This window comes from Athene noctua, chromosome 15 (assembly GCF_965140245.1).
Source record: "Athene noctua chromosome 15, bAthNoc1.hap1.1, whole genome shotgun sequence".
In the NCBI taxonomy this organism is placed as follows: Eukaryota; Metazoa; Chordata; class Aves; order Strigiformes; family Strigidae; genus Athene; species Athene noctua.
The window spans coordinates 1,677,228-1,696,646 of NC_134051.1; the positions used below are offsets into that span (position 1 = coordinate 1,677,228).

The 19,419-nt window shown below is 44.8% G+C and overlaps 1 protein-coding gene across 1 annotated transcript; it reads right to left on the bottom strand.

The window, feature by feature from the left end:
• Nucleotides 1–46: 46 nt before the first annotated feature.
• TELO2 (telomere maintenance 2) lies at nt 47–19,302 on the bottom strand. The gene is made up of 21 exons (XM_074919202.1): nt 19,194–19,302; nt 18,391–18,668; nt 17,814–17,882; nt 17,024–17,171; nt 16,571–16,673; nt 15,740–15,808; nt 14,691–14,832; nt 13,319–13,455; nt 12,462–12,550; nt 11,321–11,431; nt 10,623–10,708; nt 10,234–10,325; nt 9,105–9,221; nt 8,034–8,105; nt 7,330–7,500; nt 6,538–6,629; nt 5,545–5,644; nt 5,098–5,162; nt 4,373–4,488; nt 1,080–1,189; nt 47–178 (listed from the first exon to the last, which is right to left on the bottom strand). The coding sequence occupies exons 2-20, from the start codon at nt 18,593–18,595 to the stop codon at nt 1,083–1,085; spliced, it is 2,091 nt and encodes a 696-aa protein (XP_074775303.1). The 5' UTR covers nt 18,596–18,668; nt 19,194–19,302; the 3' UTR covers nt 47–178; nt 1,080–1,082.
• Between the last annotated feature and the right edge of the window lie 117 nt (nt 19,303–19,419).

Here is a 19,419-nt window from a genome sequence, read left to right on the forward strand (position 1 = left end):
CTTCAGAATCACAGAATGGTTGGGCTTGGAAGGGATCTCTGGAAGTCATCCAATCCTCCCTGCTCAAGCTGGGTCATTTTGAGCCAGTGAAGCTTTTTTCTCACTTTGAAGCTTCTCTTCCAACCATCACAGTTATGTCAAGCTACTCCTAGTCAGATTTCAGGATGTGAATTCTTCCCTGGCAGAGGTAGGACCGCGAGAAGTGAAGTCCAATGTAATCAACCAAGTTTTGCTCCCCTCCAAGCCTGTTACCCTGCCCCACGAAGGTCTATTTATAAAATCACTCTCATACATTTCGTACCAACCAGCCCTTCTGTTTAGTGATTTTTCTTTTTCCTGTTTTGTGACTTGCTTCAAAACTTGAGTATGAAGTTTTAAAATTGTATGCTTTCAGGGAAGGGTGAGGAGAGACTTTAAGGTGAAAAATCTGAGTGTTAGATATCCTTTAATAGAAATTTATTTCTGTACTAAGATTACATAAAAAACCCTCCTGCTTTGTTCGCTCCTAACCACAGCACAGCTCTAGCTCAAGACTTTAAGGTCTGGCACATTTTCAGAACTCAGTGTAGCTGTTCAGTTCTTACACCTCATCAGTGGTGTCATTTGCTACACCATGTCACCCCTGCTGACAGCAGATACTCTGCCAAACGCTGGCTGCTGGAAGGCACGGGAGCATTTGTTATGGGCATGTCAGACTTAGCCCTGGGAGGTAAGTGGCCCTCTCCAGCCCTCCTGTTTTTCTGACAAGAAGTCTGCTATGAGATCTTCCCTGTATTTTTAGCAGAGCACTCAAACCTGCCAAGATTATAAATAGCTGAGGGTGGGGGCTGGGGAGGTGTGGGGAGGATGGCAGAGCTCGCCTACCTTCCTGCATCTGTACACCCCGTACCGGATAGCAATAGCTCACTAAATTGGCCTCCACTACAAAGTCCAGATGTCAAGTCAGGTTTGCTGGCTTACAGCTCTGCACCCTTCCCCCCTCCTTCCTCTTCTCTAGCCAGGTGACGGCTGAAGCAGCCCCAGCAGTGCCTACACACATCCAGCTGGCAAGAGTACGAGGTACAGGTCATTTCTTTTACCCTTCAGCTAGGAAGGACAGTTATGAGTTTCTTTTTCAGGTTCTCCATTAGTAGCAAGTTCTGCAAAGCCAGCCTCCTGCAGTCCCCATCTGGATCTTTCTCCACCACATCTGTAAAAGAAGCAGCCACTGTTAGTTGGAAAAGGGGAGAAACTGCCCTTTACCTAACGCTTCTCTGCTGCTTCCCTGACCATCACAGAATGGCACTAAATGCAACACCAAATGCAGCTAAGTCTGGGCTGGACATCAGCACTTGCAGGAATTATGTTAGACCAGAAGGCAAAGATGCACAAACCAGATCAGTCATCTTAAGCAGTACAAGTTTAGCTAAGCCCTGACTGTCACATGTAATAATGCTCAGTTAATTCTTACAGCAGAAACAAAGATTGTCAGTTGGGCTGAAACACTACAGAAACTGTGTGACCTTGCCTTCTATGAGATAACCTCCATGCTGGAATTTGTACTTGTGCCCTTGAGCTATACACAACCTTTCTACAGCTGATCGACTAGCATGAATGCAGTTTGCAATTAGAAAACCTAAAGACTCTGTTCTGTCAATTCCTGCAACCTAAACAAATGCTCAGTGCTCCAACACTCAGTGCTCCCTCCTGAAATCTTGGTCACTTTGCTCTTCAAATGGGAGAAAAAGACGCAGGTCCCAAGTTTCAACACATTCTCCGTTCTGAGAGATTAGTCTTCTGATAAACTAGTAGTTCTTTCACACTTTATACAGCATGTAAGGGAGGGCATGAAACTGCTTCCAGCAGCTGTTATTTCAGGGGCCCTTAACGGGCCTGCAAAGTGAAAACCAGGATGCACGCAGGATGTCTGAGCAGGGGGAGCCTGGAAGAGCAGAGAGCCTGAGTAAGGATATCCTGTACGCACAAGCGGTGTGCTCAGAGCACAGCACTGTCAGCCCAAACACATGACTCACGCCGATGAGTAGGGCTATTTATAACCTCAGGGAGAGCTCCACGGTGGTGTTTCCACACTCCCTCCACAGAAGGCAAAAAGGGGGAGGCTACAGGACAGATGAGTATAACTCAAAAGCTAAGAAACTGATGTTGGCATTGTTTCTAATTGCCATGAGCATGGACTTGAACTGCTGCCACCAAAAGGGAGGCACAGGGCACCAGAATATCATTCAGGTCCTTACATAAACCAAACTCACCTATGACATAGCTCTACAGCACTTGCAAGGGGTGGGGAATTCCCTCAAAGGCAGCAGCCGAGGAATCAAAGGAACTGTTTCCTAGAAATGTTTAGGTATTCCCTCCCTCCCCCAGGAAAGATTAGGATACTTAGTAATAGCTCCAGCATGGCATTAAGGGCAATGACAAGCAAGTACAGGGTGGATCCTCGCCTCTCTCCCCAGCTGAAATGTCCTGGAACATCCACTAAGCAGACAGTACCCTGACAGTGACTGAGTAGTTTCTTACACCACACTGTGAACACTTTCTAACGGGGAACAGTTCTAGTTACAGCCCAAAGGCTGAAGGGCAGGAACAGTCAGCCACATTCACATAACGAACTACAGTAATCTGCACAGGCTGCGATACAGCAACAAACTGGAGCAGATTTGTAGATTTCTACTGAATGCTTCATGGATAACATTTTCTAGCCCACTGTCCCTCATTGTGCTTTAGCCATAGCAGGAGAAATGTAGATGCTTTAAGCTGAAACCCAAAGTGATAACTTCTGGCCATTAAAGCATGGTAGCAGAAGGCTTGCACACTTGACAGCTTGTAATTTTTCCCAGCTACAGCAGCTCTAATATGTGACACCTCCTGCAAATCAGGTCTGTAAGGATCCTGAAGCAACAGGAAGCCTGCTAGCTCAAAACCATGATTCAGTCCCAAAAGTAGATACCTAGTGACTGACTTTGCCTGTTGGAGCAGCAAGGAGGAGCCCAGTGCCTCCCTGTGATAGCTGTTTTACCAGCAATCTGACAACAAACAGCAAAGGCATAGCCCAAAAAGCTGTTGTGTTTCAGGAAGCAGCTCTAGAAGCCCTTTTAAACTGCACTTAAATTGCACCTGACCAGATGTGGAGCTGGAGTCGTGTCCTTTAAGGTTTCTAAATGACTCCTACAATAGTTTCCCCTTCTCTGCTATCCACATAGCTGTGATCTTATCCTGCTCTCGTTCCCACCACGATCTACCATGAAATTTTCATGGAAAAGCACTACATGTAAAGGGATGGCTATTACACAACCTACAGGCATATGAAGATGCTATTAGTTCTGTCATCTTCCTCCTTTCAAAAAAACCTCATTAAAAACAGATTACGCAGACCCTCATGCTGAAAAGACATTTGTAACATTCCTGGAAAGGCTTTACTCGGTAACAACAGTGTTAACTGCAGAGACAAGAAGATTCCTCAGAGCACACCACATCATGGGAAAAGTAAAGTTTTCAGCCCTACAAGGCAGCTCTCTTCCTTTTACAGGGCAAAGAGCTCCACAACCTGCAAGGACCAGAGGCTGGCTGTGACACTGTCACTTCCTGCCTGCTCCCTGTGGGAAGCCAACTCACCAAGAGTGAGAATGGTGAAGGAAACCAACCCAGGGAGTCACATGAGGTCCACTCAGAATACAGTGGAGGCTTCAGAGCCACAAAGCACACAGCATTACTTCCTCTTGTCCTTCCAGCACACCGCAGTACCTGACCACCAGTGCGTGCAGTTCCAGCCTACCAGAACCCACAAACGCAGGCTGTGTCAATGTAGGGTGCGTTGGGTGCAGCATGCAAAGTCATCTGCTGTCTTTCACAGGTTGTTCTTTCCATCAGCAATAGGAAGTTAGGAGATGGGGCCATGCTCTTCTTCCTCCTATTTTTAGCACTAATGAAACCCGTCTTCTGTGCACACGGTGTAAATGGGCCACACAAGCCTTGTATGTTACTGCTGGTCAAAGTCACTGCCTGGATGTAATATGCAATATGACAATACTTTCTGCAGCTTCATGAGGTGGGTGGTTGCATGCTTAGACAGAGAAAGGGGGCCCATACCACATTTTGAGATTTTTTGGTTGGTCCGTGAGGATAGTCACACTCTGAAATGCCATACGCAGGTCTCAGCTTATGCTTTAGACACCTCAATAATACATCTGTACAGCACACAGCCTGGTCTGTTATTTGCCCAAAACTTACAAGCAAGTCAGAAGTAGGCTTATCATGCAAATCTCTGATGCACAACATTAGACATTACTGCTACCATCACAATTCAAGAAACACTGCACAAAGACCAGAGCCACAAAACCACTGGCGTTACACCACCCCATCCACCCCATCTTACCTCCCAGCCAGGACTGAGTCTCCAAAAGCTCTTCTGTCACGTCTTCCAGAAGACGCTCCTTAGGGACACTGAGGAGCACGGAGGAGATACAGGACAAAAGACCCTGGCGCACATACCTGTTGAAGACCGAACTGGTTAGTCTGCAGCTTCATGCTCTTACCTTCTCTAATTTCAAATGCTTTTGATTGTGATTTTGCCATATTCCTACTAATTAGGAGCATAATCACACACCAGCTGACAGAGTGCCCACATACAGAGCCCCTGCCATGCAGTGGTGCAGGGAGCCTGGCATAATCCAGTCCTGAACAAGTCTGAGATCAAAACAGAAATTGGACATTTACAGCATTTGGCTACATGCAAGTTTCTTTCCAGGCTGAATGCTGGTTTTGAATCTAAAGTTTTAAGAGCTCCCTGAGTAAACACAGATGAAACTATCACACGGATAGCTGCTCAAGAAATTTGTGCTTTCTACAGGTAATGACTGTGCCACCACACTAGAAGACACTAGTCAAGTTCATATGTTGGTGTGACATTAAAGCAATGCCTTCATTACATATCCTTGCAACGCTTAGACATAAGAACAGAAGGCTGGAGGAGAGCATAGAGTTAATGCATTAAGTCACTGACATTCTCAGTCAGGTGCTAGTCTTGGACAACAGCAAACCATGGCTGGAGACTGGCTCACACCTGATCTTTAAAAATTAAAACATACAACTACAACTTACGAGTCAGTGTGGAAACGCAGAGCCCAAACAAACTCCAGTAGTGCCCGTCCCATTGCAGTAACTGCCTGCAAAACAGGATCATGACAGAAAACACTGAATACCTTCCCATTCACACTGCCACACAGAACTGAATCTTGCAATACACTGTTGTGAAGATCCCAGTTACAATTAACTTTATTTTACAGATGAGGAAATTTAAGCAGTAAAGTGAAACGATGTGCCCAACTTCCCACAGAAGTTGATAGTTTTTCTACCAAAAGCAACAAAAGATAGCGCAGGGGTGTCTTGAATCCCATGTCTCTTTTCTGACCACTTTTTCCCAGCCCTTTTCACAACTCCTCAGCATGTACAGCTCTAACTTGCTGTAGCAGGCCCCAAAGCATGCTGCTATTTCATAAGGCATCTCTGAGTTCCCAGGCTGGAAGTCTCTCATGCAGCCTTTCTTACCACAGTGTTGACAGCCAAGTACATCAGGATTGCTAAGGTGTGGACCAGTCTTCCAAGGACAAGGTGATCTTCCCCCAGGAGATCAAACGTTGTCAAAGGCCTGCAAGTGCAAGATACACAGTCCAATAGCAGTGAGAAGATCCATCAGTGCATCCTTAGAACAGGCAAGGTGGTTATACAGGGCAAACTGTCCTCCACAAGCTTGAATCCCTCCACAAGCTTGAATCCCTCCACAAGCTTGAATCCCTCCACAAGCTTGAATCCCTCCACAAGCTTGAATCCCTCCACAAGCTTGAATCCCTCCAACAACAGTCATTATACAGTCATTCCCAATTTAACATCAGCCACAGCTCTTTCATCTTTGCTCCCAGACCAGTAATATCCTCTACTCCTACAGCAGGTATCACTTACTCTACCAAGAGGCTTTACTAAGAAAAAACTGCATGCAAAAGCTAGCACCACTGCCATACGAGAAACAAACTATTAAGACTGGTATTACAAGAATCAATTACTCAGCCTTCCTTAGGTAAACAAAGACTTATGTGACTGACAATAACCATGTCTTGTGCCCTATAACACAGTCACAAGGACCAGTCATGGTGACAGGCCCAAACCTGAGACAGTTAACTTTGGTTAAAGACTGCAGTCTGAGTTCTGGAGTTTTTAAACCTCCCAAGGTGGAGGGTTGGTTTGGCAAGTACCAACTGCTTTGGTACTTGCCAAAATCATCTGCCTGTGTACCTGCTGACAGGTTATTCCTCATAATGTATCTTGACTTCTGTAGGGTCTTATGTACTCCTGCCCAACAAGACTTCATAGGCTAAGCCCAAGAGACCATAAACCCCTCTTCTATAAGCTTTCTGCATGAGCCAGGCATTGGTGTGGTGTCACTGGCCTCCAACACAGCCTCGGGGGTTTAGCCTGCTGCTCCAAGGCATGCAGAAGGGCTCACTGGCAGCTGCCATCCTCACACCCCCAGGTGTGCACACTCACCTGTCAAAGTGCTGAATCAATGGAAAGAAGAAGTGCCCAGCAACAGAACTGAACTCATTTGGGACGGCAGCCAGTTCCACTTGAGACCGGCCCTGTCCAAGAGAAAAACGAAGCATAGACACATGCAGCACCCAACTCTTCCACTTCACTGGACACTGTCAGTTGTGTCCTTGCAGCCATCCCACCGTCAGCCACTGCTTGCTTTTATGCCTACAGCTACTAGTTTCCAGACTGAACTGCTCACTTCCCACTTCAGATCCTCTTGCACATCTAAGTATTTCAGTACAATATAGCTCAGTACTGCTGGGTTAGATACAAGAAACAAGAACATGTAAGGGATAAAGGAATTTTGGAAAGCAAGTTCTCCAGGATGAACCACAGGGGAGTTCTAGGAACTGGGAAACTGGCATCAATTTATCTCCCTGAAAAATAGGAAGGATGAGAGAGTCCAGTCCAGAGGCAACCAGTCTGATAATCTGGATCCATGAGGTGCAGTCACAGCTCCCTGAAGCAGCCAGACAAGCTCAGAACAATCACAGAGCAACAACTATCCCTCGGTGCAAGGCAAGGAGTTAAAGCTTTCTTTTCCTGCTGGGAGAGTACATCAGGAGTTGGTACTCTGCACTGAAAGATTCAGCCAGATACTAATATAAATTTGTATTTGAAGTTACAGTCTTTCCTTTGGATTGGGACCAATTTCACAGGTATTTTGCTCTTTCCAGATAGAACTACAGCACCTCCTAGCGTCCGTATTTTTGCTGCATTTGACATTTGTTTCTGCCCTGGCCTCACCATAGCAAATCTCCGAGTCTTGCTTTTGATCCTCTCATCAACAATTCTTCTCCAGTCCTTAGAGCTGTCACTTCCAGGAAAGAGCTGGATACAAGGTTTTTGGGCACCAGAATGCTTGGTCTTCCCATGGGATTTGGGACAGGACAGTTCCTGAGCTGCCAAAACCAATACCTAGATGAAAAAGAGGGAGAAAAGGACTAATCCTTGTACTAGGGAACAAGAGAGTTACCTGCACCCAAACTGCTAAGAACAGCAAGGCACAACAGGTTCAGAATGAAGAACGGCAAGGTAACAGACCCCCAGCCAACCAACTGGCTCTGGGGTCCAAGCACTTGGTCACTTAGGCCTGAAACAGAACTGTGTCTCCTTCAGACACAGTAAGTGAAATGATGTGGAAGGAGTCACAGGCAGATTACTGTCTTTCAGAAAGTGAAGACATAACAGACACGTTAGGAAGCAGTGGCTTCCCCCAGGCAAATGACCATCATATGCTTTGCATTCTGTGGGGGATGATCGCTGTACAACTGGAGTGTGAAAGGTTATGAACAAGAGGGGAATGCCAGGCACAAATACTGACATAAGAGATTCCCATGCCTCTGCCTCCTCCTCCAAGGAATAAAAGGTAACCCCATTACATCTCAGGGAAACAGCACTGGTGCAACAAAGACCCAAGGAAACTGAGAAGTAAAGAGAAGAGCACTTACATCAAGAATGTCAATGCGCTGACGAAGACTGTAGTTCAGAGAGTAGAATTGGGAGGTCAAGTATTTTGCTACCTGTACAGAAAAATCAAGGCACAGTGAACACAAACCCAGGCTGGAAACAATGTTCCCACTAATTCTAAAAGCACTCTATTTCAGGAGAGGCCCTGCTTCCTGTTAGTTAACAAGCCTCCAAGGGAAGGGAAGAGACACAGTGCGCAAATAGGGGAAATTCAGACACTTCCACTTCTGGGTGCTCCCAGAGGAAGTAAATGACAGAAGGGACTTTGCCATTCTGCTCTCCCTCCTATGCAGAGGTTAACAACACAATTGCCACAGTAGCTCTGGCACTTTGAAGGAGACCTTACTGTGGCCTTTCAATACTTAAAGGGGGGTTATAAGAAAGATGGAAAGAGACTTTTTACCATGGCCAGTACCAATAGGACGAGGTGTAAAGGTCTTAAACCGACAGAGGACAGATCTAGATTGGACATAAGGAAGAAATTCTTTACTATGAGGGTGGGCAGACACTGGAACAGGTTGCCCAGAGGAGTTGTAAACACCCCAGCACAGGAAGTGTTCAAGGTCAGGTTGGAGGGGGCTTTGAGCAACCCTATCTAGTGAAAGGTGTTCCAGCCCACGGCAGGAAGGGTTGGGAGTAGATGATCTTTAAAGGTCCCTTCCAACCCAAACCATTCTGTGATTACAATCTCCAGTCAAGTCATCTTCTAGAGAAGCCCTCTGTGCTTCAGCTTCCCTTCCATGTGAAATAATTTCCCTGCAGTGCACTAAGTCCTTACCTAATTTGCCTTGTCAGGTATACTCATACTAACAGTCTCCAAACAGTTATTCCAGTCTGTTACAGCTCTGACAGTTTTCTCTTGCCTGTTGTTCCAGTCATCCATGTATATTTTTCAGTACATAGCCCATCTCTGCGTAAATGCTGTCAGACATGAACTAGCTATCCTACCACACTCTTGACAGCTGCTTCTATCAAGCTAGCAAGAGACTTCAGTTGCTTCATTTTTTGCCTGTGCCTCAACTGGAAAAAGGAAAGCGGTATGAGGGACTCACAGGTATCGGATCAGTGGTTAAAACAGCGACCTGAGCTCTCTGACGGAGCTCCCCAAAGCCTTCAATGCAGGTCTTCTCCTCCAGATGCAGTAGTATTTTTGCCAGCTCCACACTAACCTGCTCAAAATATGAAAAAAAGAATCAAATCCCTGCAGGTGTTTTCTTTCTCACAGAATTTACACAACAGTGTCCATTTTCCATTTCTAATATTTAGGCAAAGACAACGAGGGTATGGAATACAGGCAACATGTCCACTGCTTAGCAGGGAGAGAAAACACATTAAGCTAAATGCCATCAGGAAAGATTGCTCAAAACATTGAACAAACCCTGATGCTGATTTCTCTGTCCACATTCACTTTGGCTTTTTGGACAAGTAGCTGCATCATGATAGGGGGACTTGGGTTAAAGGGTACAATACCAGACCCAAAGCCCATCCAGCTCAGTAACATGTCTGATAAGCAGCAGCAGATCACCCATTGTCTACCAGACTACACCCCTTCCCTTTCTCAGCAGGCAGAGGCTTATATCTCTGCCACCTTCAAGTGTTCACTAACAAGTGGAGGTGAGCACTCATCACACCACTGAGCTTGTCCCAAGTTCCTCTCATCTGAGCTTTTCATCTTGATCAGTACAATCCAACTACTCCCTTGGGAAGACGTTGTGCTTGTACAAGCAAATAGGGAAAGTCCATTTGATTTTATCTCCCTTTTTGTTGAGGAATAACAATTCAATTTAAATTCAAAACCAATTAAATCCAAAAATAAAATCAATTGGTCTGTGAAATTCATGGCTGCTCTGTAAATTGCATTTCTGATGTTTTTTCTGCTCAGCACAAAGCACGGAGCTTCCTCACGTTACTGACAAGCTCTGCCTGCAATGCTTTTCATTTTTAGCACTGGAGCTGCTAAATGCCACACTGTTGCCAGCGCCTTTGCCTGATTCTTTGTTCCTTGTAGCCTCACCTCCAAAGCAACTATTTCCTTCTATTTCCCTTCCCAAACTGAAAGCTTTAAATTCAGGTACACATTAGCCTGGCCTGCTGCTCTACAGGCACGTTTAGTCTCCTCACGAGGGCAATGGGATAACCCTGTGTTACAGCCCACTGGTAACTTAGCTCATACTACTTCACCTCTCTTGTTGCTGCTGGATTCTTTCGAACCAAGCTCTCAAGAGCCTTGACTGTAGCTTCCCATTTGTCCACATCTTCAGATCCTGCCAGGACTGCAGGTAATCAAAAGACAAACAAAAGCTATTAACAGAATGGCTGTGCTTGGGTATATACCTCCAACTTTCTTCTGCCAATAGTCGGTCTTGTTGTAGGCAGGGATCACTGACCCAGTGCATGACCAGCATTAGGAACTAAATTGAACTTACTCAGAAATTACAGTTCAACACTTGAGCTCAGATCACTGAAATCCTACAGCTTCTTCAAATTAGCTCAGGAAAAATAAAACCTACAGAGATCACTCTTCCAAAACCAGTAAGAAACAAATAAACCCTCAGACCAAGATCTCCTACCTTCAATACAGTCTCTGATATACACAGGAGCCTTAACCTTCAGTTCTTTGTCCTCTGACATGTCGTAAGGGATGAGGTCATCATCACTGTAAAAGAAATAAAGGTAAGAGTTAGTCTGTGGGGCATAATTGTTCTTCCTTTCCCCAGTTATCCACACAAAAGGGAAAGAACCAGCACACACATTGCCATAACACCATCATCCAGCAGCACTGTTGAAGCCTGGCTTGAAAGGGCTCCTCAGGAAGTTCTATGAATTACTCTGAAGCTCAGTGAAAGAGCAGTTCTGTGACCAGATCTGGACCTGGATCCCCTGCTGAAGCGCAGGAAGGAGTCAGGTGACTCAGACACAACAGGTTGGTTCCTAAGATTTCTTTATATATTGGTAAAGTGACAGAATAAGGCAGGTCCACTATTAAAATGGGTATTACATCCATAATTTCAGGAAACATGTATCTAAGTCAAATGGAATAAATACAATGGTTGTACATGATGGGGGCTTTGCTTAAATTATTGACTAACATATTTGCATGCCATTTCCTACACAAAGTCCTACTCTGCTACATACCACTCAGCTGAACAAAGTCAGAAAGCACAAGATTTGCTGAGAAATGCAGCTACCAATAGCTCCTTTCTCCCCACATCTGCTCTTAAGAACCTGCCATTTATTTTCTGTTTCCTGCCAGTTTCTTACCCCATACCTGTCAAGCTCAGCATCTGACTCATCATCTGGCATCACAGGGGCTGCTGTACATGATTTCTTGTTACTTTCCAGTACTGATGGCAGTGCAGCATCTGCCTTCTCATTCCTGCTGTGAGGAACAAGAAGTATTAAAGCTAATAAAGTAACAGTCCTTACTCACAAGCATGAAACTACTCACACTATCAACCCTTGCGGCCTAAACAGAATGGCAGATGTTTTTTTTCTGCTGAAGTCTCCCTGGCTGGGCTGACACAAGGAACTAAGTCCTGGGAAGGAGAATGGGATGAGAGAAGAGAAGCAGAATCTCTTAACAGAAGAATGGATAACAAAAATTAAGCTAATTTGCTGTGTTCCCCTGCACTAACCTGGATAATGTTAGTATGCATTAACCTTAGGACTGCTAAGAAAAGACTCATCTATGATAATTGGATCACGATGGCCTGCACCATATTTGAAGCTGTGAATGAAACTGAACAAATAGGGAAGAAACAGCTTTAACCATTGCTAAGAGGATGAATACAATAACTGAGAATTTTTTTTCTGTCTCTGTACCTATTTCTGTGGGCTTTGGCATGGTCCTTTCATCTCTCTACTTCTCAAATGCTGTCTCAAACAGCTGTCTATGCTGAGTATGCCCCTAAAATTGGAGCAATAAATCTTCCGCACTTCACTGGTGTGCTGGATAGTTTCATTTGCTAATTACAAGAAGCGCATCATTCCTCCACTGATAAAACTAAGTGCTTCGAAGAGCCTCAGCAGATACCATGAAAGTTAAGGCACCAAAGAACCAGTCTTTAGACTAACAGATATGCTGGATTTTTGTCACAGATGAATAGGGGCATATGGCCCAAATGTGAGATTTACAAGATGCAAACAGAAAGGCCTGTTTGATTCTAGGCAGGGGCACACAGGACCCCTGCAGCATGGCTGCACCATGTGCAGCTATCAAACAAGTGACTGTAATACATTTTAATTATGAATTAAACACAACTCCACTGCATTGTAAGAAAGGTGCAAAATAATGCTTAAGAGTATATAAGACATCTTGAATACTATATACAGTTCTAGTGTGTAACTCAAAAAAAGGTATGAAGAATGGCAAAAAGATGACATGGAGATGAATAGTAGCAATATCTTACTCATCATCTGGAAGGCTGGGGACAACACAGGATGGTGGAGTCTGCACCAGAAGGGACTTCAATTCTCTAACTTCATCATCTTCTTCATACTAGGCATTCAGAAAAACTGTTACTGCACTCTATTTGATTGAAAATACGACCAGCATTCAACACTTAACCCTTCTACTGTGTGCAAATGAAGACTGAATCATGAAGAGATGAATCCACACAAATTCCATTTGTTTCAATCACTGTGCTGCCAGCAGTAATGTATTTACGCTGCACAGTGATCTGTGCCATATGCAACCTCTGTCCCTACATTTAACAGTAGTACCTGATCAGACCTTACCTGAATGTCACTTACAATCTTTAAAATAAACGGCAATGCAATGAGGGATGATGCAGGTTTTTAAAGAAGTAATGTGATTTAATTATGTAATTCTTACAAACTCTACTGGAAAGAGCAGAGCATATATCCCCATGTCAGTCTTGAGAATCTCAACTCAGAGCAGGTCTTCCCACCATGTCAGAGACTGAATGTTCACCATTGGTTTAGGTTTGAAGTTCCCTCTCAAGTTCTGTCGGTCAGATTCAGACTCCCTCATGCAATAGGGGAATCCCCTAGTAGTCCTTTATTATCATCAGTTTACCCTGAATTTGCCATCAGATTACACTCTTAAGATCGCTCTCAGCCACCTAGCTGTGTTCTATACAATTGGTTTTTGTAAACAGATATCCTTTCTTTTTGAAAGTACTGCCACCTCTCCTTATTTCCAGACAGTGTTAGAACTTGCTATAATGCCCTGCATCGCCTGGTTTAAAGCTTTTATTTCCTCTAAGCCCTGCACACCAAACATAAATTTCATTACAAACTTCACCTGAAACTTCAGGACAGGCCCATCAGTGTTTACTTTCGAACTAATGCTCTCTGCCACAATCATTCCCAGACACCGTATCTGTGGCAGACTGCTGTCCAGGTGGCATTTCACACCCTCCATCATGCTTGTGAGAAGCTCTGAAAAAAACCCAAAACAAACAGTGCATGAAACAATGATAGAAACAAACCCACATCTGTATGCCAGTTTCCTGCGAGGGCATCTTTAGCCACTCACCACCCAATAATGGGTAGAAAGATAGGAAGGAGCCATGCAACTGTGACTTCTCTTTCTGCAATGGCAGCATTGCCCTTCAGCATCAATATAATAAAGCCCTGCTTCTCCATGGGGTCTGAAGCCAACAAAACATTACAGTATATTCTAAATGTGGAGTAGTTTCGTTTTCACTGAAACAAAAAAAGATGGTAAATCAAGTCAATCTTTAGCTTGTTTTTACAGGGCTTTAAAGACACTTAAGTGAAAAGTCACATTTTGAGGAAGCTACAAATTCTGGCTAGTACAACAACCATGGAGGGATTACTGTGCTACAAATTCTGACCAGTACATCAATCGCGGAAGGAGAGATTTTCCTCACCAACTAGATTTGAAACAGGCAGATAATACCAGTATGTCTCAGCCCACACAGAATGATGGTTGCCAGCTTTACCAGGAAGGCTTACTGATGTTAGACTGAACTCCTTCAACTCAGAAAAGCTTATCTTTTCAACAGCTGTCAGATAAAAGACAGATTATAAAACTGCAGTACTGTTAGTAAACAACAACTCATTCACCTAAAGAAGAATGAAGCAGAAAGCCACACACACACAAAAGTAACCCCAGATATTGGACAGAAATTTTTCTTATTGCAACAGCAATTTTAGATCAGAAATTTACCTTGCCAGTAACTTACTACCCCGACTCACCTCACACCGAGGGGAACAGAATGACAGGGAGGAATGCACACGGATAGTCAGGGACCAAGCAGATAGCTTTTTACCCTGATGTACTTCCCCCTGTCGCCCCGGAGCCTTACTCATGCTCCAACAGTAAGCCTATAAATTGCAAATCACACCATTCCTCTAACCAGTCCCACAGTCAGTCACTGTCTTTCTGTGACAGAACTTAAGGGTTCCTTAACCACTGTTCACGGAAGAACCTTAGTTCAAGGATATGCCTCTCTAATTTCATAATCTAAAGCTAGGCACTTGAAATTATGTATCATCAGTGCTAAAGAGGATTCCAGCAGGCTATCCAGTTTGCCAAGATAAAGATGGAACAATTCTGTTTATCCATAGATCAAAACAAGATGTTTTTCTACTCACAGTCAGGTCTTGTGTTAAACAAATCTAACCGCTGGCTTCTCCCACTGCCTCACCTTGTCTGCAGCTCTCAATTTCATGCTCCTTCAGGTGGGAGAGGCAGATGAGGATAGCCTTGCTAATATACTGCTGCTGCTCAGGTGGAGAGTGTTTCACAGCACTGCTGCTGCCCCAGGTCTCCAAGAGTTCTAGCAGCACCTGAACCAGTGAACACAAGTTGACTTGAAAGGGATCTTTTCTATGCATGAGTAATCTTTTTCAAGCACATTTCTGAAATGGCCCTTTGGTCTTCATGTTTCCCGGTGAACTTTACACTCCCTACAAACAGAGCTAACTGTGTTTCAGGGCCCAAAACATACTGTGTTTGATGAACTGAGAACTCCACACCACCTTCATTTACTATATTGTTAAAGATAATGCTTTTTTTAATTTTAAAGTGATAAATATGTTAATTTCTCATATATATTGTATGCAAAGCAATATGCATTATTGTCAAAAAACCAATATTTTTTTTAATTACGTGGTTTTATATGGTTTTAGTCCAATCTTATATAGCTGCCAATGCTTCCAGATAATTTTAGAATACGTAACTGGGGAAAAAAACAAATTGATAAAACGGTAGAAACTTCCACAGATACAAAATTTCTGTAAGTTCCATCACCCTACTGACTTGGAGAGAGGAAATATCTGCACCTCTCCTGAGGAAAAGGTAGATGAGAGAGACAGCTCTCAACCAACTCCATCCCTTGCTGCCATCTGCCCAGCCACACAAATAGGGGATGACAGAGGAAGCTGAGAAGGATGGAGGACGTGGGTCATCTGCCAAAATCAAAGCCTCATTAGTTCTGCTGCTTGGAAGCAGCAATGTAAATTGGAAGACAATTTACCAATTGAGTATGAAAAACTAATACCAGCAGTGCAGAAAGCCTTCAATTTGTGTATCACAATTTACTTGTGATATGGCAGGGCTTCCCTCACTTTCATGAACAGCAACAGAAGCATCTTAGAGAAGTACCAAAAGTGTGCACCCCCCTCAGACACACATACACACACAGAGTAGAATTTTTTCATTGGCTACCTCACCAACAATGTTACTTATCCTTACCTTGATTAATAAGGCACGCCGAAGGCTATCCAGGGACAGGTAGCCAAGGAGGTTCTGCAGCACTGAAGTCTGCAATGAAAACCACGAGTCTTGCTTTAAATGGGTATAAAGCTGTCATCCAGCAATGACAAGTGTGTATTTTTACTGTGTTAAACTTTTCATTCTGAGGGACTGGTTGACAACATTCAGAGACAGAAAAGTAAAAAAACAAACACACACATGCAGTTGCTGATGAAATACATGGAAAAACAGGACAGGAACAAAGTACAGTATTTTTACCATCAAAAACAGATCAGCACAGTCCCAGGCAAACATGGAACACAAAGTCTGCAGCACATCTCTCACAACATCATCACAATCCACAGAACACTTCCTAACACCTTGTGAAAAACTTAGGTGCACAGGAAAAAAAGCAAACCAGTCCCTATCTCATCTCTTCAATCTAATTCTTATCCTTGAGGGTGGATCATGGTTTCTTCAGTCTCTTCTTCCAGATTCTAAATCAACTAGACGTCTCCAACTCCCCAGAACACGGAAATTATGCACAAATAACCCTTTGGTTCCAGCAAAAGCATACAGTAATTCTGCTAATTGTCATCAACCCTGAGAGGGCACACGAGTCCCATGATTTCAAAGCAACTACCTACTACTCCCTCTTCATTACATTTAGTTGAGGGGATGTATAGCTCAGGTACATGTGCAGAGACTGAGGGCTGACTTCTTGAGTAAGATTTAATTCTTCATTCTGAAGACCTGAAGCTCAGCTAAAAACACACTGGCATTTGGGAGAACCAGGCATTACTACACAACTGTTCAACGCAGAGTCCTTACCGAGTGGCTGTACTGCAAGAGCAGCACCTTCTGTGTCACCACAAACTGAGCTTTCTTGTTTTTCACAACCAGGTTCCCCAACAACCGAGACAAGACATCTGCCCTAGCAAGAGGTCAACAGCAAAACATTAGGAATCCATGTAATTACTGTCATCCTGCTACTAATCACAGGAAATTCTGTGAGCAGCTATTTGCAACCATCTCTAAAACACCTCTAAACCCTTAATCCCAAAGGATGTTTTCACTTGTTTCTTCACTGCACGATGCAGCTTTTTAAGGAATGGTACAGGTTCTACCTGAAAGGGAACAATTAGCTATTTTACCCCTGAAGTCTCCCAGGAAATGGCACCGTAAGAAACGGCCCACCCGTACACACACATGTCAGCATCTTTCAGAAGCTGCAAGTATTTATGAAAAAATTCCAGCCTTTGCTCTGGATCAGGGAGTTCTTACCCAGGTGCTCTCTGCACAAACCCAAGCACCACTGCTTCCATCCAGCGGTCTGGCACACATTCAACCAATCGCCAGCATATTCTTTGCCAGATGCAGTCTGACTTGGTGAGATCCGTCAGGCGAGGTAGCAAAATGCTCAGAATTTCCTCTGAAGTGAAAGAGAAAACAGGCAAATACACCAGATGGACAGAACTGGTACAATGATACTCAAGGTCAGCCTGCAAATTTCAAGATCCTTACAAGATGAAGAAATGCAATGTACAGTTGTTCCTGTGGCGAGAACTAACCTAAGCCTGAGGAACTTGCAAGTATTCCTCATCACAGTAAACAGCTAGAAAAATCTTTTCTTCCCTAGCCCGGTTAACTACTTCTGCATTCAGTGGCTTCAAAGTCCTAAGCAAAGCCAGACTGAAGGCTACTCACATTAAATGGTTATACATATGGCAGGGATTTATGCTGGTACTTACAAGGCACTTTCAGACCACTGGATGAAAAGCGCTAGAAGAGCATTTAATAGTTATGCCCCAAACGGCAGGGTGAGAAGGCCAATAACCTCATCAAGTTTTGAGAGAACAGATCACATTCCATGAGCTGACAGAAAAGCATCAACATCTATGAGATATGTAGTTGAGTAACCTCAAAAAGCAGAGAGCAGCCTGTACAGTCCAACTCCCAAAGTATTAACTGGTCAGTCTCCTGCTCCCTCTGTTGATCATCATCATAGTCATCCTTCCATGCTAGTACAGTAAAACACTTTCCACTCCCCAAAATACCATTGTAGAATACTCACCTTGTCTTCCATGGACACACACCTTCCCCAGGACATGAGAAACAAAAGAGATTGAGCAATCCAAGCCACCTGGAATAAGACAGACACAAGCTTAGCAAAAGCATCACCAAAAAACCTTCAGAAGAAGGTGTATATACTTCTACAAGTACTGAAGCCTGAAATCATAAGCTTAACTTTTCTCTTCAAGCACCACCTCCCTACAGGCACAAAATGACACCCAGCAGTCAGAAGACTAAAGTAGCTCAGTCCCACTTTAATTCAACGGTAACAAAGCCACTGGTTCATTCAGTACAGTCTAAATCTTCCACACAATTCCCTCAGCACAGACTGAGTGACCACAATTAAGTTTTGGCAACAGATGATTCTATTTAACCACTTGCAGGACTGCAGCTTTCAGTGGGATTTTAAAAACCCTTTGCCATCTTCCTCATTCCTTGTATCTTACGCTTTTAAGCACAACAAATTTCAGCCTGAAGGATGAATATGAGGCTCTGCAATACCTGTTATCTGCACCAGCCAAGGGGGTCCATGCACTAAACACTTCTTCAGAAAAGCCATCTCTATAGCACAGTCTTACCTCTTAGAGAATCGGAGATCTTCTGCAGCACCTGGATAACTGCACCACCCAAGAAAGGAAAGTAGTTCTGTGGGAAGAATACTGGTGGGTTTTTCCCCTGGAGTTTATTGCTCACATGATCAGGCAAACATACAATCTTGTTGAGCAGGGCCTCCTGCAGGTCAGGGGAACCAGCCTGGGCTTGCTGCTGACAGACCTCCCACATCACAGCTGAAATCCGTCCCTCCTGCACGAACTGTTCCAGTACCTCAACGACCTCCCTCAGATGAAAGCCAGGGCTGGAAGAAAGTAACTGGAATGAGTCCCTGCCCCTTCTAACCGATAAAAAAAGATGCGCACACTACTGTTTTTCTGTTGTGGTCTCATGACCACAATGCTTCTGCTCCATCACACAGAATTTTAACAAAAATAAAATTCAAATCAAAGCGTTTTTAATATCTTTGTATTGCTATAGTTTCCTCGGTTTCTAACATTTCAGGATATCCTGTAAGCATAACTGAAGACAGTCTTGTGACCTCTGCGGGAAGCATGAACACTGTATGTGGGTTCTGAAACGAAGGGATCCAGAGGGCCCGAGGGCAGAGCGAGGCGTCCCCACGCTCACTTCCATCCACCTGCACGTTTGCGGCCCGTTATACCACCGGTGGGGCATCCTCAGACATCCCTCCCTTGGCGCTCCGACACAAACTCTAACAAGGACGAGCCCCCGCCCGTCTCCCACCGGGGCGCAGGCCCCCGGATCCCCTGCCGTGCCCGCGGGAGCCGCCCGCCCGTCCGCCCGCCGCGGCCCAAGCCGGACTGACCTCGGGGAGGCGAGGGCTTCCAGCAGGACGCAGAGGGCCAGGCCGGGCGGCCCCTCCAGGAAGCAGCTCTGCCACACGCCCTCGGGCCGCGCCGCGCGGGGCGCCTGGGCCAAGCTCCGCAGGAAGGCGCCGAAGAGCGCCCGCTCCCGCTCCCCGAGGGCGGCCGGGCCCCCCGCCGCCGCCAGCGCGGCCCGCACCGCGCCCAGCGCCGCCGCGGCCGCCTCCC